At 39.9% G+C, this 16,883-nt stretch overlaps 1 protein-coding gene across 1 annotated transcript in view; it reads right to left on the bottom strand.

The window, feature by feature from the left end:
- The window catches only part of LOC135207365 (phosphatidylinositol-3-phosphatase SAC1-like), a 29,591-nt gene extending 14,933 nt beyond the window's left edge, over positions 1 to 14,658 (bottom strand). Inside the window, exons 1-3 of the mRNA XM_064239093.1 lie at positions 14,091 to 14,658; positions 11,898 to 12,090; positions 1,241 to 1,406 (exon numbers count right to left, since the gene is read on the bottom strand). Of these exons, the coding sequence (XP_064095163.1) occupies positions 1,241 to 1,406; positions 11,898 to 12,090; positions 14,091 to 14,658 (927 nt within the window). The remainder of the gene's footprint in view (positions 1 to 1,240; positions 1,407 to 11,897; positions 12,091 to 14,090) is intronic.
- Between the last annotated feature and the right edge of the window lie 2,225 nt (positions 14,659 to 16,883).

The following is a 16,883-nucleotide window of genomic DNA, read 5'->3' as shown; positions in this document are numbered from 1 at the left end:
ATAAATCGAAAATATTGTGCTAGAGACTTCCAATTAGTTGCAAAATTAAGGTAAATTATTGAATATTACTAAAAAATATAAGAGTTTTAGCTTACAATTGCGTTTTTTGACCATTTCGGTAGAGTCAAAGTTGACCGAAGGTTGAAATATGGCAATTATCGTTATTTATATAAAATATCTCAAAACTGATAAAAGCTACAATCATGAGTATTTTATTGTTGTATTCTACATAAAAAATGCGCACATTTTCATATATAATACTTCATGTAACGGCTAATTCACAATGGTACAAAAATTATGTCAAAGTGACGAAATAATTTCCGAGATGTGTCACAGATACTTTTTAGTGCGGCAAGAAAGAAATTCGCGCTTGTGCGCCTGCGTAACGATTGTAAACAAAACAACACCTTGATCCGTGAAACTCCCCAGCATCCCCCAAGGCGCGTGATTCAAAAGTTTTAGGCTGGTAGGCCTATAAGTCCCTTTTTTCCGCGATTTTAAAAAAAACTTTGTAAGTTGACGTAAAATACGTCCAGTCGGCACACGGGAGACAAAAAATGTCGACGTAAAATACGTCCAGTCGGTGTAAGAGGGTTAATGTGTTTCGTAAATTTTAGTTTTATAGTTTTCCTTAAATTTTTTGTGTGTTTTCGTAAAGTTAAGTGTATGTACGTACGTACGTTATCTGCCGTTTGTCCTCCTCCTCCTCTGCCGCTACTTTCGGAGATAGCCTCACTCGAAAGGTAAGCTTCCACATTTTACGTACAGTATACTATTTCTTGTTACCATGTACACTAATATACACTTTATTTACAGGTTATTTTGCATTTTGTTGTTAATTTAGGTATTGAATGATCCAAATTGTTGTAGTATTTCATTGTTTACAGGTCAATTTAGCTTTATTATGAAATTTACTGGGGTGTTTTTGGAGGGCTTGGAACAGATTAGCCATTTACAAGTAAAATGTGGTCCAAGATACGAAAACCTCATGATACGAAAGGCGCCTCGGAACGGATTAATTTTGTATCTCAAGGTACTACTGTATTTGATATTATCCAAAGGCCCTTTGTTGCTACAGAATAGGTTGATACTGCTACAGAATAGGTTGATACTGGTAATATGCTAGTAGGTACAACAAAGAAATAAACAGCTTACAAGATGACTACATAATTCTAGCCTCCAGCTTCACACCAATTAACAAAAAATGCTTATTTACAGAAATGATCTAAATATATCTCACCTGTACAACATTAGTGCGATCAAGGCAGTCAATGCAATTGACACGAAAAATACCATTCTGACGACATATCGTCCCTTCTTTGTCAACCCAGCAGTACAGCATCTTGGATATAATATCTTCTAAACCTTCAATTAGGAAAGACACATGTTCATAACGCATTCCTCGGCTGAAAATAAAACAAAAGTGGAGGTACTACATAAAAATATAATATTTTTATAATAAAATAAGATTTTATACATACTTACCCAGAACTAATCACATAGCTAAAGTTTCACTCTTTGGCAGTCAAATTCTGAAATTCGTGGGTCGCGCTAATTGTTTTGGGTAGGTGACAAGGGTTCCGCCCACTTTCAGGGTTAGAGAGAGGAACAACACAGCAAAGAGCTCAATTTATTTATGCCTTTCCGTCCATGTGAGGGGAGAAGGGTGGGCTCCAATCATGTAATCATTGGGTCATTGGGTAAGTATATATAAAACCTCATTTTATTGTAAAAAGATCATATTTATATGATAACCTGCCCAGTAATTACATAGCTGATTCCCATATTGATAGGAAGCGAAATGTATGGAGATATCTACCCTAAAACATTAAGCATGGTAATGAACTTAAAAGTAGAAAAAGATTGCTAACATTGACACAATGTTTGTTGTTTCCCCTTACCTGATAAGAAAGCTGCTGCAGGTAAATACTGGCTCTGGTTCAGCGCTCTCAGAAAGTCACTTGTAAAATAGACAAGATGGATAAATTGCGTTTGCATGCCAAGTAGTTGCGATTGCCCTTATTTCAGGGCTTTCACTTTACAAATAGGAAAAACTCATCTCCTACTTAGGAATCAGCTTCCGAGATGAGATCTCTAAGGAAGAACGCCAGGTATTCTTCGAGAGAGGACATGAAGGGTTCTTAGCCGAACACCACAGACTGTTCAAAGTAGACGAATTTCCTCTGTTCTGTGAAGGTAATACTTAAGTGCTCTCACAGGGCCATAGAGTAAGTTCTATCCTCTTCTGGGCCCAAAATACTAGACAGATTCTTGATGATAAAAGAATGAGGCCATGGTTGAAAGGGAGTTTCATTCTTTGCTAAGAATTCCAATGAAAATGAACATCCTGCAATTCCCTGGGAAAAACCAATTTTCCTGTTTAAAGCATGTATTTTGCTAACTCATTTTGCTGTCACCAAGGCAACTAGAAAAGTGTCTTTCTGGTTAAATCTCTTAAGGTGATAGAATGCATGGGTTCCATCTGTGAACTTGATAGCCATTTAAGAACTATGTCAAAATTCCAAGATACCAAAGAAGTTTGTTTCTGCTTGGTGGTATCAAAGGATTTAATGAGATCTGATAAATCTTGGTCAGAAGACAAATCCTTACCCGTTTGAATATCGAGCTTAACATTGCTCTGTATCCCTTAATAGTTAAAATCGTTAACCTTCTGGACTTTGTAAGATATAACAGAAAACTCCTATCTCCGCTATAGAGGTATTAGTAGAGGAGATATCTTTTACATCACGATCGGAAGAAGGCCCACTTAGCCTAATAAACTTTGTCTACAGATTGTCTTTGGCACTTGGCAATAGCTTCTGAAGCTGATTTTGAAAAGCCATTCTTTCTGAGAGTTTGTAGCCTGTCAGGGCCAGAGTACACAATCCCTGATGGAACCGCTTGAGAAGCTGTGGTTTTTGAAGTAGTAATTCTGTGAAAGCAAAACTTATTTATTACTTGTCTCACTATATTTCGGGGATGAAAAGCATACAGTTCTTTGTCTGACCTATCTTGTAACAATGCTTCCGTTATCCATGCTTGAGGGTCTGGGACTGCGAGCAGAACAACAGGAGTCGATGGTTTTTGCATGTTGTGAAAAGGTCTAATACTGGTTTCCCCCAAGTTTCCAAAGGTCTAAGCAGAAAAGGGGATCTAATGTCAACTCTGTAGGTAGGCCTTGTATCTGGCAGCTCAATTTGTCTGATAGAAAAGTTAGCTTCCTTTGTATAAACCTTGTTGCTAATTTTGTTTGGTTCTTGGCTGCCCAGAGAAGATTTTTTGCTACTTCGCAAAGGGAGAAAGAGTAGGTTCTTTCCTTGCTCTCTTATGTAAGACAGGACAGTCATGCTGTCTGAGTGGACTGCCACTGTCTTGTCGAAAACTTCTTTGGCGAAGAATTGGAGATCTAGATGAATCGCCATCAAATCTTTTACATTTATGAGCCACACTTTTTTTCTCCTAAGACCAAGTCCAAAATACTTCTTTGCCCCCTAGGAGAGCCTCCAACCTAGATGTAATGCATATGAGAAGTCTAGGTTTGGGCTCATTGAGTGGAGTGACTTTCCCTCCATCAGTATTCCTTCTTAATTCCATCATAATACCAAGTACTTTATTTCAGGGATGATCAGAAAGATGAGCAAATCCGATGAGATTTTTTTCTGTACCAACTGCTGGCCTTTAAAAAATACTGCAGAGGTCTCATGTGTAACCTGCCTAGGGTTACAAATTACTCTACTATAGATAAAAGTCCCTATAAGGCTCATCCATCTATTTGCTGAGCAGGATTCGAGAGCTAAAAATTCTCTCACTGTCTTCAGACACGACTATTCATTTCACGGACGGAGAAACCAGAAAACTGAGAATCTATCCGAATTCCCAAATAAAGAATCCTCTGAGCAGGAACCAGTTGGGATTTCTTGCTCTTGAGCAAGGAGAAGGGTTCTCTGAATGTCTTCCATACATTTCTGTTCCAACTGGACTCAAAGAAGCCAATCATCTATCTAGGTAGGAGGATATTCTGAGTCCCATGAGATGTAGCCACTTTGAGAGGGGAGCCAGAATTCTGGTGAAAACCTGTGGACCTGTCGTGAGGTCGAAACATAAGGCTCCAAACTGGGAAACCCTGCCTTCAATCTCCCTGGCAAATGGATGGAAGGACAGTTTGATTGTTTCCATCTTGAATTTCATCTTCTGATCAAAGACATTCAGAGCACTAACATCTAGCAAGGGTATCCAGTCTCCTGAGGCCTTTGAAACCACAAACAGTCGATTGTAGAATCCTAGAGAATACATGTCCTCTACTGCCTCTATTGCCCCCCTTCCTGATAAGGGCCTCAAACTACTTCTGAGAGAGCAGCAAACATCTCTGAGGCCATCGAATAAGCTGTAATGCAACACGCATCTAGTTAAAGGAAGCTTCTTAGTGAAGGGGGAACATAACCTTCTTTTAGAACATTTATTATCCAAGGCTCTGCTCTCTTCTCTTCCCAATAGTACTCCTAGAAAAGGAGATTGGCTCCAACTTAAATACGGAGGACAGCCTGTCCATTTTTGGGTGGACGAGCTAGAAGCTGACTTCTTAGTGGAGTGCGAAGGGAATTGGGTACTAGATTGTGATCTAGAAAGGGCATTTGCCTACCGCCTCGATAGGGCTGTACTTGAAGAGGTGTTGTCCTAATTGAAGGAACCGTCTCCCTAGGGCACCTAGAGGACTGCAGTAAAAAATCTTGTGTGCTCTTCTTAGTAAGGGAACTCCAGCATCCAGAACTGGCCAAACTGGGTCAAATTTTTTTTAATCAAATAAGGATGGGCCCCTAGCAAAAGTTTTAGGGGGGCAAAACCCACTCCGAAATCACGATTTTTTTTATCTTTTTTGCGTTTTACTCCTAAACTATGCATTTTGTCGAGAACATTATTAAATGCAAAATTAAATTAGATAAAATCATATAAAATTCTCTAATGATATAAAATTATGTATACTTTGTTTTGTTAGTATAGTACCTATGATTCAACAAACGTTTATTAAAACCCTTAAAATACTTTTTTTTTCCCAAATTTTGTTTTAACATTTTAAATATAATTTTCTGAAAAATTTTTTGTTGCAATATCAAAACATAAATTTTCTATATATTAAATGGTATAATAATAACATATATCTCCCTCATTTTAAATTTATAAAGGTGGAGTGGTTTCAAACACGTTCCCAACTTAAACTCCATATAGAAAGGAAATCTAAGGGTTGAACCAGGAAAAAATTTGTAACCAAATAATTCCTTCACTAATGTGTTCTGATAGGTCCCTAGTATTACCAAAAAAAAAAAACCTAATGTCCAGGGCACGTAGCAAAATTTTTAGGGGGGGGCCAAAACCCCTCGAAATCATGATTTTTTTTACATTTTCGCGTTATACATACTCCTAAACTTTGCATTTCATCAAAAACATTATTATATACAAAAGTTAAGTATATTAAATGAGCTTTTTGGTATTAGTATAGCACCAATGATTTGACAAATGTTAAACCCCTGAAAATTTATTTTTTTTCCAAATTTTGTTTTTTAACCCTTCTAATAGGCATTTTCTAAAAATAGCTTTGCTGCACTATTAATATATAAAAATTTTTCTATAAATTGTCTGTAAAATGGTGTAAAATAATGTATATTTTACTCAATTTATGAAGGTGGTAATGCACGGTTTTGAAAATTTTAACAATGAAGTTCCATAAGTGCGCTACTTTCACGATTTCTAATCTAAGAATTCACTACAGTCAAAATGGCTATCATCTTATTTATATAAATTACTTCAAGTGCGGAAAATTTTTTTATTTTTCTCACACATCGAATGTGAAAGTAGCGCAATTATGGAACCTCATTGGGAACATTTTCAAAATTGTGCAGCACAACCTTCACAAACTGAGCAAAATATACATTATTACATGCCATTATACAGATAATTTATAGAGACAATTTATAGTGCAGCAAAGCTATTTTTTAAAAATGTTTATAAAAGGTTGAAAGACAAAATTTGAAAAAAAATTGCATTTTCAGAGTTTTAAAACATCAACCTTTGTCGAATCATATCATAGGTGCTATTCTAATACCACAGAGCATATATCGGTTTATATATCATTAGAAAGGTAAATTAACCCTCTTACGCCGAAGCCCTAAAAATCAAAACCTATCCTGTATGCCGGCGCCGGTTTGGAGTGAGCGCGGAACCGGAAAAAATAATTTTTTCAAAAAATCACAGCGCGCTTAGTTTTGAAGATTAAGAGTTCATTTTAGGCTCATTTTTTTCTCATTGCCTGAAGTTTAGTATGCAATCATCAGAAATGAAAATATATCATTATCATATGTAAATAATGCGATATATGGTAACGAAAAAAAAAATTCATAGATAATTGTATTCAAATCACGCTGTGCAAAAAACGGTCAAAGCTAACGAGTTACTTTTTTTTCGTTGTATTGTACACTAAATTGCAATCCTTTTGATATATAATACATAGTAAAACAATAAAAGCAACACCGGAAAAATATTATCACAAAATGATGTACGAATTCGTAACGCGCGGACGTAAAAAATTTTATTTTCAAAAATTCACCGTAATTCTAAATAATGTTCTAGAGACTTCCAATTTGTTTCAAAATTAAGAAAAATGATTGAATATTACGATACTGTAAGAGTTTTACATTAGAATGCAGATTTCGACCATTTCGGACGAGTTAAATTTGACCGAATGTCGAAATTTTAATATATATATTTTTTTATATGCACATATTTCGAAGATGGAAAAAGCTACAACCTTCAATTATTTTTTATTATATTCTTCATGAAATTGCGCACATTTTGATATATGAAATTCTATAAAAAGGCTAATATGAAAAGGAGCAAATATTAGGATAATGCGATGTACGTATTTCGGAGCCTTGCGGCGCGAATCGGCGCGCGTAGTGAAGGTAAATATATTTTTCAAAAATTCACCATAAATCACAATATTGTTTTAGAGACTTCAAATTTGTTTCAAAATGAAGAAAAATGACGGAATATTACTAGGCCGTAAGAGTTTTAGCTTACAATTGCGTTTTTCAACTATTTCGGTAGAGTCAAATTTGACCGAACGTGGTTTTTTTTCTATTTATCGTGATTTATATGCAAATATTTTGAAAAAAGAGAAAAGCTACAACCTTCAATCATTTTTAGTTGTATTCTACATGAAATTGCGCACATTTTCATATATAAAACTTTGTGTAACAGCTAATTTTAAATGGTGCAAACATTTCGACAATCGCACAAAAAAATTCTGATTTTTTCGAAGAGTTACCGCGCGAACGTAATTTTTTTTTTTTCATAAATTCACCATAAATCGAAATACTGTGCTAGAGACTTCCAAGTCGTTGCAAAATTAAGGTAAATGATTGAATATTACTAGAATATAAGAGTTTTAGCTTACAATTGCGTTTTTCGACCATTTCGGTAGAGTCAAAGTTGACCGAAAGTTGAAATTTTTGCACTTAACGTTATTTATATGAAAATATTTCAAAACTGATAAAAGCTACAACCATGGGTTGTTTTTTGTTGTATTGTGCATGAAATCGCGCACATTTCCATATATAAAACTTTATGTAACGGCAAATTTAAAAGGGTGCAAACATGAGGACAATCGCACGAAAAAATTTATCGGAAGAGTTATCGCACGAACGTAAGGAAAAAGTGTTTTCATAAATTCACCATAATCGAAATATTGTGCTAGAGACGTCCAATTTGTTGCAAAATGAAGGCAAATGATTGAATATTACTATAATATAAGAATTTTAGCTTACAATTGCGTTTCTCGATTTCCTTTCTGTAGAGTCAAAGTTGACCAAAGGTTGAAATTTTGCACTTATCGTTATTTATATGAAAATATTTCAAAATTGTTAATAGCTACAATCTTGAGTATTTTTTGTTGTATTTTTACATGAAATTGCGCACATTTTCATATATAATACTTCATGTAAAGGATAATTTAAAATGGTGCAAAAATTATGTCAAAGTGACGAAATAATTTCCGACATGTGTCACTGATACTTTTTAGTGCGATAAGAAAGAAATTCGCGCTTGCGCGCCTGCGTAGCGATTGTAAACAAAACAACGCCTTGATCCGTGAACTCCCAGCATCCCCCAAGGCGCGTGATACAAAAGTTTTCGGCTGGTAGGCCTATAAGTATTTTTCCGCGAATTTTTAAAAATCTTTTTTGAGCCGACATATGATACGTCTAATCGGCATACGGGAGACATTTTGACTCGACGTTTAATACGTCCAATCGGCGTAAGAGGGTTAATCTACTTTAACTTAGTATATAATAATGTTTTTGTTAAAATGGATAGTTTAAGTATATTGCAAAAATATAAACAAATTGCAATTTCAGGGGGTTTTTTTGCCCCCTAACAATTTTGCTAGGGGCCCCGCACATTAGGGGTTATTTTGGTAATACTAGGGACCTATAAGAACACATTGGTGAAGGAATTACAGAATTCCCCCCATATTCGCAGGGGATTTGTACCAGACACCCCCGCGAATAGTTAAAACCCGCGAATAGTTAAAACCACCACTAAAATGCTTGTAACTGCCTATCTTGAAAGTTCAGATACCAAATGTATACTTCAAATACACCTACTGTATATGATAATGATATTTTTTGTTTCTTTATTTCTGATGGTTGCATACTAAACTTCAGGCAATGACAAAAAAGGAGCCAAAAATGAACTCTTAATCTTAAAAACTAAGCGTGTTGTAATTTAAAAAAAAAAAAACAATTTCTGCTTCGGCGCTCACTCCCGAATGCCTCCGACATACGGGAGACACTTTCAGAAATACAGGCTCTGCGTTTAATGGTTAATTGGGAACCCAACCCTTTTGGAACCATACCACCTTCACAAATTGAGTAAGATATAGTATATCATTTTACACTATTATATTGAACATTTGTTATATTTTAATAGTGCAACAAAAATATTTTTCAGAAAATGTCCATTCAAAAAGTTAACAGACAAAATTTGGAAAAATGCATTTTCAAGGTTTTAGCATCAACATTTGTTGAATCATAGGTACTATACTAACAAAGCAAAGTAGTATACATCCTTATATATCATTAGCAAGGTAATTTCATCTACTTTAATTTGATAAAAATGCATAGTTAAGGAATATGTATAATGTGAAAGTGTAAAAAAATTGTGATGGGGGGTTTGTGCCACCCATAAAAATTTGGTAGAGGCCCTGGACATTACAATTTCAGGGTTTTTTTTTTTGCCTCCTACAAATTTTGCTAGGGGCCCCAGACATTAGGGGTTGTTTTTTGGTAATACTAAGGACCTATCAGAACACATTTGTGAAGGACTTAGCATTTGGTTACAAATTTTTTCCGAGTTCGAACCTTAAGAGTCCCTTCCTATCCTTAGGTTGGAGGCTACACCAAGAAATGAAGCCTGGGGAACAAATGGTGGCAATCAAGGGGTGAAGAGTTAAGAGCTGATCGCTGAGATGTGACCACTTTTGAAGTAAATGAGTACCAAAGCTCTCTTTTCTTAACAAAACCCATGGTATAAAGTGAAGCTAACTCGAGGGAGCCATCCCTGATTCCCTGGTCAATACAAGAGAGTACTGAGCCAATCTGAGGCATAATCCGTGGGGTAAAACTGAAGAATCCTTGACCATGTGAGCCGAGGCACCAACCTCCCAATCTAGAAAGCTCATAACCTGAAACACCTTGAAGAGGTTTTTCAAATTTACAAGTCCAGAGAAGCCCCCTTGCATGGAGGCAGAAACACCCAGAAAGGGAGCCTCACCTGTAGCATGCAATAGGTATCTCCTCCTAGATAATCTAGAAGAAAGAAAACTGAAAGCTGCTCTGCCTTGTTCCCTTTTTTCTGCTAGGCAGCCTTCCATTTCATGAAAGGCCTTCTTTGCTGAAGAAGACAAAACCATCTCGGGTAACCTTGTGGAGCCTAAGGTATGAGGATTCATCAAAATAGTAGAAGCTGGAGAAGGCGTAACCGGAGAAAGCTATCTTGGGAAAAGTCAATAGCAGGAACTTCAACAAAGAAGCATATGCAAAGGGAGCTCCTTGATTGACTACCTCTTCATTCTCTGAAGAAACTGGTGATGACGACACAGATGATGAAACTTGGGGGGCAAGGGAGCTTTCTTGAGTAAGATCAGGATACAGTCCAGCTTATTCTGGATAGGGTCTATGCATGTGACAGTCGTTGAGAGCGTCTGAAGTTGAACAGCAGGAGTCCTGGAAGAAATAAAAAAATAGTTGAATTGGACTATCATCGATAAAATGTGGGGCGCAGAAGGGTGTTTGGGTGCTAGAGAATGTTCACTTATGGCACTCTGCTGCTGCGGGCACTCAGGCGCCAGAAAGAGCCGAGGAGTGCTGGGGGGCTCGGGAGTTACTAAGCACTCTACTTTTAAAGGAGCTTCTGACAGCTGGGAGCAGGGTGCCTTGGCAGGAGCTGGCCATGCACGAGAAAAAGAGCTAAGGATGATCTGACGAAAAATGATCTGGACTATCCCAGTGACTGCAAGAAGGGAGAGGCTCTCTGGGCTTCTTGCGAGGTACTGAGGAGGTGTGTGTATCTACCTCTGCATACCTCTTGAGCAGGTGCGACTTGTCTGGAACTTGACCCCTCTGAATTCAACAACAAAGCGTGAATATCCACTAAGAGACTTTTCTAATGGCTCTTGGTTGCAGCCTGGGATTCACCAACAGAGTGAACTGATAGGATGGCTGCCCGTGGGCAGATCCCTCTGACCTCCCTTAGGCTTCCAGTTTAGGGGAGTATGCCAGTGACCTTTGCCAAGAAGCATCGGGGAGGAAGACAAACAGCTGCCACCTACACTAATACCTGATCTACCATTTCACTAGCACTATGTATAAGCTTTCAGGCACTCAGAAGCACTCATTTTGTCCATTACGACTTTAGCAAATTTCCATTCGAAGTTGGCAATGGGGTTACGACAGGGAGTGTGAACAAGGCAAATGAGAAGGTGGGACAGTTAAGCGACTGTGAACATGAGATTCCTGGCTAGCTATAGACTTACTAGTCTCTGCCCTAGCAGTCGCTTTCCTAACTTTGTCTCTAGCCAATTTGTTTAAATGAGATTGTAAAGTACTCCATTTCTAATCTGTCCAGTCTACACCTTCATTACACCTGAGATCAACAGAACATACCTGTCCCCTAGAACCTGTACAAGTTGAATGAGAATCGAAAGGTTCTTTCACATGTCTTGTATTGCAGCCTTTGCTGTAACATCTAAATCAATGAAAACTAGTTTGACATAATGAAATGTAAAAAAATTAGTCAAAATTGTGAAAAAACATCATAATTCAATCTAAATGTGTATAAAGACACCTAACACTATAAATTTGCCAAAAAGGCTAACAATACTAAAATACTTCGCCAAGTCGATGAGAAACAACCAGCAAAGTATAAATTTCAGAATTTTAAGCTTCTGCCAACAACGGATGTACAGTCGTCAGCCAACAGAAACAAATTGCACTCTTTGCTGTGTTGTTCTTCTCTGTACCCCGAAAGTGGGAGGGGCTCTTGTCACCCACCCAAAACAATTAGAGCAACCCACAAATTTCAAAATATTAACAGCCAAACAAGTGAAACTTTAGCTATGTAATTACTACTAGGAAAGTTACTTACATAAAACTGAAAGTGTAGTTATGTTTCAATATGCATAACAAAGCTAATTAGAGCAAAGACAACAGTTCAAACATACTTGAAGGATCCTAACTATTGAAACTGGTAACAATACACTCTTTAAAAAATCCAGTATATCAACCCCAAATCCCTGTTGCATTGTCATAACCTAAAACTTCTTTAATTTTCATATCAAAGACACTTACCAGTATTCATGGAAATCAAAAGTTACAAAAGTAAGGTTTTCAGAATCAAAGGTTAAGATATTGTTGAGGTAGGCATCGGCAATAACTTTCTCCTTCCCAGACTGTTCCACAAGGCTTATGCAGTACACATGGTTATGAAATGATATTTCTTCCTCAAAATGTTTGCCAAAAGCAAAGGCAGTCTCAGTTGCATCTGCAAAAAAAAAAAATTCAAGTCAATACTTGGCACTAGAGATGAAATTAAACTAGTAAATATCTTTCTAATAAAATCTACTGTTTAAATTCTTACCTCTCAATTATACTAGCTATACACTTTCACTTGAACAGTATTTTTTTTCCACATGAGTTGGCAAGTTAGGTAGGCGATTCTCCATAATATGACAAATTTTATAAGACAATTTGTACATTTCATAGCTACAAACCTGAAGTCTTAACAATAGGATAATTTCTAGTGCCTAGCTGGATCCGGTTAAAACGCAGATGAAAGCAAGGAATCTTGTGAGATCTGGCAACGCGCGCGTATATCGGGTGAAGAGTGGTCAAAGACCATGCACCTACGCCACCACGTCAGTCTTTCCCAACTCAGGATGTCTTAACAAACAGAAGGGCAGCTAAAGGTGGGCAGTATAATGTTAAGACCTCAGGTTTGTAGCTATGAAAAATACAAATTGTCTTAGAAAATTTGTCATTTGTTCATACGCAAACAAACCTTCGGTCTTAACAATAGGACAGACTCATACTTGGAGGGAGGTACAAGACATCCTAAACCGGATGGGGGTCTACTCACTAGTCCAGCTCCAGAAGAAATAACTTCTGGAGAGGGGCTGAAGCCCGTTGAGAAGCTAGATAAACTGATATCTAACCACTCAGACACTGAGTGATGTACAATGATATATATGATATATGGAGAATCATTGTATAGGGAACCAAAGAGAAACTTTGACTGTCCAATAGCAAACCAATACACCAAGGTTTGTTATCACTCCCAACTCCTCCTTGCCAAGGAGTGGAGCATATGCTACCAAATAGAGGGTTTTATATTTGTATATTAAGTGACCACACTATCAGTATGACTACCTTACTCACCTGTATCAGACCAGTCCAGCAAATGACATGTCTATTCCTTAATCTGCCCGAAGGAAGAAGGAAAGGTACAAGAGAAAGAAGGAGACCAGCCAACTCACTCATTTTCTCATCCACACAATCACCTTAGGTAAGATACAAAAGTGCCCTGTTAAGGGCAACTATGAGCTACACAATCTGTTGGGCAGCCATCACAGGACCCAGGGAAAAATGTCTGTAGATCTGTGGGCAACATCCTTAAGATAAAAAGAGGTGAACGTGGACTGGCGTAACCAAGTACCAGCGCTCAGCACTCTATGTACAGCCAAGTTCTTTTTGAAAGCCACAGAGAGATCAATACCCCTAATGTCATGCGCTCTAGCCTGCACAGACGTGGTGACGGAATCATCAAGAGCCAAGTATGCCTGTCTGATGGCTTCCCGTATCCAAAAAGAGGTAGTATTCTTAGACACCTCTTTCTTAGTACATCCTATGCTAACAAAAAGTCTGCGGCACCCTGGTCTAAGGTGCCGTGTCCTTTTAGATAGCAACGCAGGGCCCGGACAGGGCACAATAAAAGCACTTGAGCATCACACCCACAGTCATTCAGTGTTGGAATGGAAAAAGAACTGAACCTGTCATCGTGCACAGAGGAATATTGGGTCTTGGCCACGAAATTCTGGGACAAATTTGAAGGACACCGACCCCCAACCCCTGGTGTGCTTCACATCATAACTCAGACCGTGGAGCTCACCTACCCTCTTCGAAGATGCCAAGGCCAGAAGGAAAACTGTCTTGAGCATCAAGATCTTGTCAGATGAGTGACAAAGGCTCATATGGACCCTTAGTGAAGCTCTTGAGAACCAGGGAAACATACCACGTCGGAGGCTTGAGCGATCTAGGAGAACTTGATTGCTCAAACCCCTTAACTAGCAAGGAAAGTTCCCAGGACAAGATGTCGATACCTCTATAGCGTAACAATAAACTCAGGGCTGCCCTGTGGCCTCTAATGGAAGAAACAGACAAACGTTTCTCGTCTCTGAGGAAGGTTAAAAAGTCTGCTATTCGCTGAATAGAGGTTGCGAGTGGAGAAAAGCCCCATTTATGAGACCAATCACAGTAGATTCGCACATTGGCCTTGGTAAACCACAGAGGTCAACTTCCTGAGACTGCTGGACATATGCCCTGCTGTTCTCTGAGAAAAGCCTCTCACTCGGAGGAGATACTTGATAGTCTCCAACCATGAAGAGACAGGGATTCTACTGACTGGTGGAACCTTTCTGCATGTGACTGACACAGGAGAGGCCGCCAAGGGGGAATTTCCCTCGGAATCTCCGACAACAATGACAGTAGATCTGGAAACCATTCCACCTGAGGCCACGGAGGGGCTACCAAAGTCATCCTGAGACCCTGTGAATTCACCAGCCTGTTCAGAACTTGACGGATCAAACAAAAAGGAGGGAAGGTATACACCTCCAGGTTGTCCCAGGGATGTTGGAATGCGTCCTCCACTAACGCTAAAGGATCTGGAACCACTGAACAGAATATCTCCAGTTTCTTGTTCAACCAGGTAGCAAAAAGGTCCAGCATGGATCTCCCCCAAACCTGGAAAAGTTTGTCTGCTACCACTTGATGAAGGGACCACTCTGTGCCTAGGATCTGATCCCGATGACCGAGTTTGTCTACAACCACATTCCATTTGTCTGCGATATACCTGGCTGAGAGCTCTACCAAAGTGCCGACTGCCCACTGGTGAACCTTGACGATCAAGGCGTGAAGTTGACATGAAACCAGGCCTCCCCGTTTGTTCACATAGGCTACCACCATGGTGTTGTCCAACATGAGAACGACAGAATGACCCTCTACCTTCTCCTGAAACTCCTTCAGACCCAGGAAGGGTGCCTTCAACTCCAAGACATTGATATGTTGCTGTTTGTCCTCCAAACTCAAACGCCTGAGGCAATGAGGTCACCTAAATGAGCCCCCCCAACCTCGTAGGAAGGCGTCTGAAAACAGAGAAGGAGTCCGGTGGGAGAGAATGCAGAGGGACACCTTTCAAAAGATTTCGGTCGTTCAACCACCAACGAAGGTCTTCTCTCACTTCCAGTGACAGAGGAACCTTTAATAGGAGTGAGTCCCTGTCGGAGACCAGAATTCCCCCAGTCTCCATTGTAGAGACCGAAAATGAAAATGCCCATGAGGGAGCAGCTCCTCCAGGGAAGACAAAACTCCCAGAAGAACCTGCCATTGATGAGCTGACTGATGTGGTTCCAACAGGAAGTCGCGCGCCACCACTTGCAACTTCTCCAATCTCTGGTCTGACGGAAAACTCTTGTAACTGTCGTATTGATGACTATGCCCAGGTAGAGAATCCTTTGACTAGGTACGAGGTTTGACTTTTCCTGGTTGACTACGATGCCCAGCTCCAGACAGAACCAAAATAGACGATACCTACAGCAGCTTTTTCCTGGAAACTGCCAAGACCAACCAATCGTCAAGGTACCTCAGCAAACGGATCCCCTGAGCATGGGCCCAACTTGATACAAGAGAGAAGACCTTTGTGAACACTCGAGGGGCTATTGTCAGCCCAAAGCACAGGACTTTGAACTCGAAGACCTTGTCCCCGAGAGAGAAGCAAAGGAACTTCCTGGATGTCATATGAATAGTGATCTGGAAGTATGCGTCCCTTAAGTCTATCGACAGCATGAAGTCACCTTCCCTCACAGCTGCCAACACTGTACGTGGGGTCTCCATCTTGAACAGTGTCTTCTTGATGAAGTAATTCAAGGTGGATATGTCGATCACAGGTCTCCAACCTCCTGATGCCTTGGGCTACCAAGATGATGTGACTGTAAAACCCCGGAGACGGACGCACTACTTCCTCTATCGTATCCTTGTCCAGCATCTTCTGCATTTCCTCCCGAAGAGCCAAGAACTTCAGAGAATCTGGAGGATGTGTTCTTGAGCTGCGGCTTGTCCAATGGCAGTAGGTACCCCACCCGAAAGACATCTACCACCCACTTCTCCACTCCATAACTCTGCCACTTGCCCGCCAGGCACCCCCCAACCCATGGCACAGGAGAGGGAGAGGTGCCTAACCTACCGATGGCCCCCTTTACCTCTGCCCCTTGGACCCCTTCTTGGCTTAAAGGAACAAGAGCAAAAAGGACATTGGTCCTCTGACCTAGGCTGTCAGCCCGGCGCCGATCTATCACATCTTCCAGATCAGTCCGAGGAAACAAAAATTGAGACTCCAACAGATCCCCATTTCTCAATGGCAGCAAGGACTCAGGGTCAACTGATCTCTCCATCCTAGATAAAGCCGCATCTTTTCTAATCAGAAGGTTAGCCCATAAATTAACACTGAGGTGAGCCATATACGAAACGCCTTGCCTCCAGACTGCAACAAACTGGCAAGCGAGGATGCACTCACCAACCCTTCTGGGGACCGGTCAGAAGCTATCTTGGCAATGACCATAGACCAGAAGTCCAGCCAAGAAACCATCTGCAACATGGAGGCTACTGTAGATTCCAACGCTGAGGCATCCTGTGCAGACAAGGGCGGAACCACCGACCTCACCTGCTCCAAAGTCAACCCCAGCTTCAGACGAATGACGTCCGGGTTGAAGATGACGCGACATCAAAAAGCATAGTTTGTAGCATAGTACTTCCTATGTCTCGTGAGAGGCAGGGGTAGTAGCTTGGCAGAGCCCCTAGAGTGAAGCGAACCGTCCCGATCTGAAACAGAGGCGTTAACCCTATGCAAGACCGACTGGACGTCCCCCGACAAGGGAAGCTAAAAAGATGATTTGGGATCCTGCGTAGCTCCCAGCAGGGCTTCCAAGCGGGAAGGAGTGTAAGACTACCAAGCCCGATTCCTACTTTCCAAATTGTTGAACCCATGAATGAGATCGACAACTTCTG

The sequence above is a fragment of the Macrobrachium nipponense genome, chromosome 32, assembly GCF_015104395.2.
Source record: "Macrobrachium nipponense isolate FS-2020 chromosome 32, ASM1510439v2, whole genome shotgun sequence".
NCBI classification, from domain to species: domain Eukaryota; kingdom Metazoa; phylum Arthropoda; class Malacostraca; order Decapoda; family Palaemonidae; genus Macrobrachium; species Macrobrachium nipponense.
The sequence above is the reverse complement of the archived record's forward strand: the minus strand, read 5'-3'. Positions and strand labels throughout refer to the sequence as shown.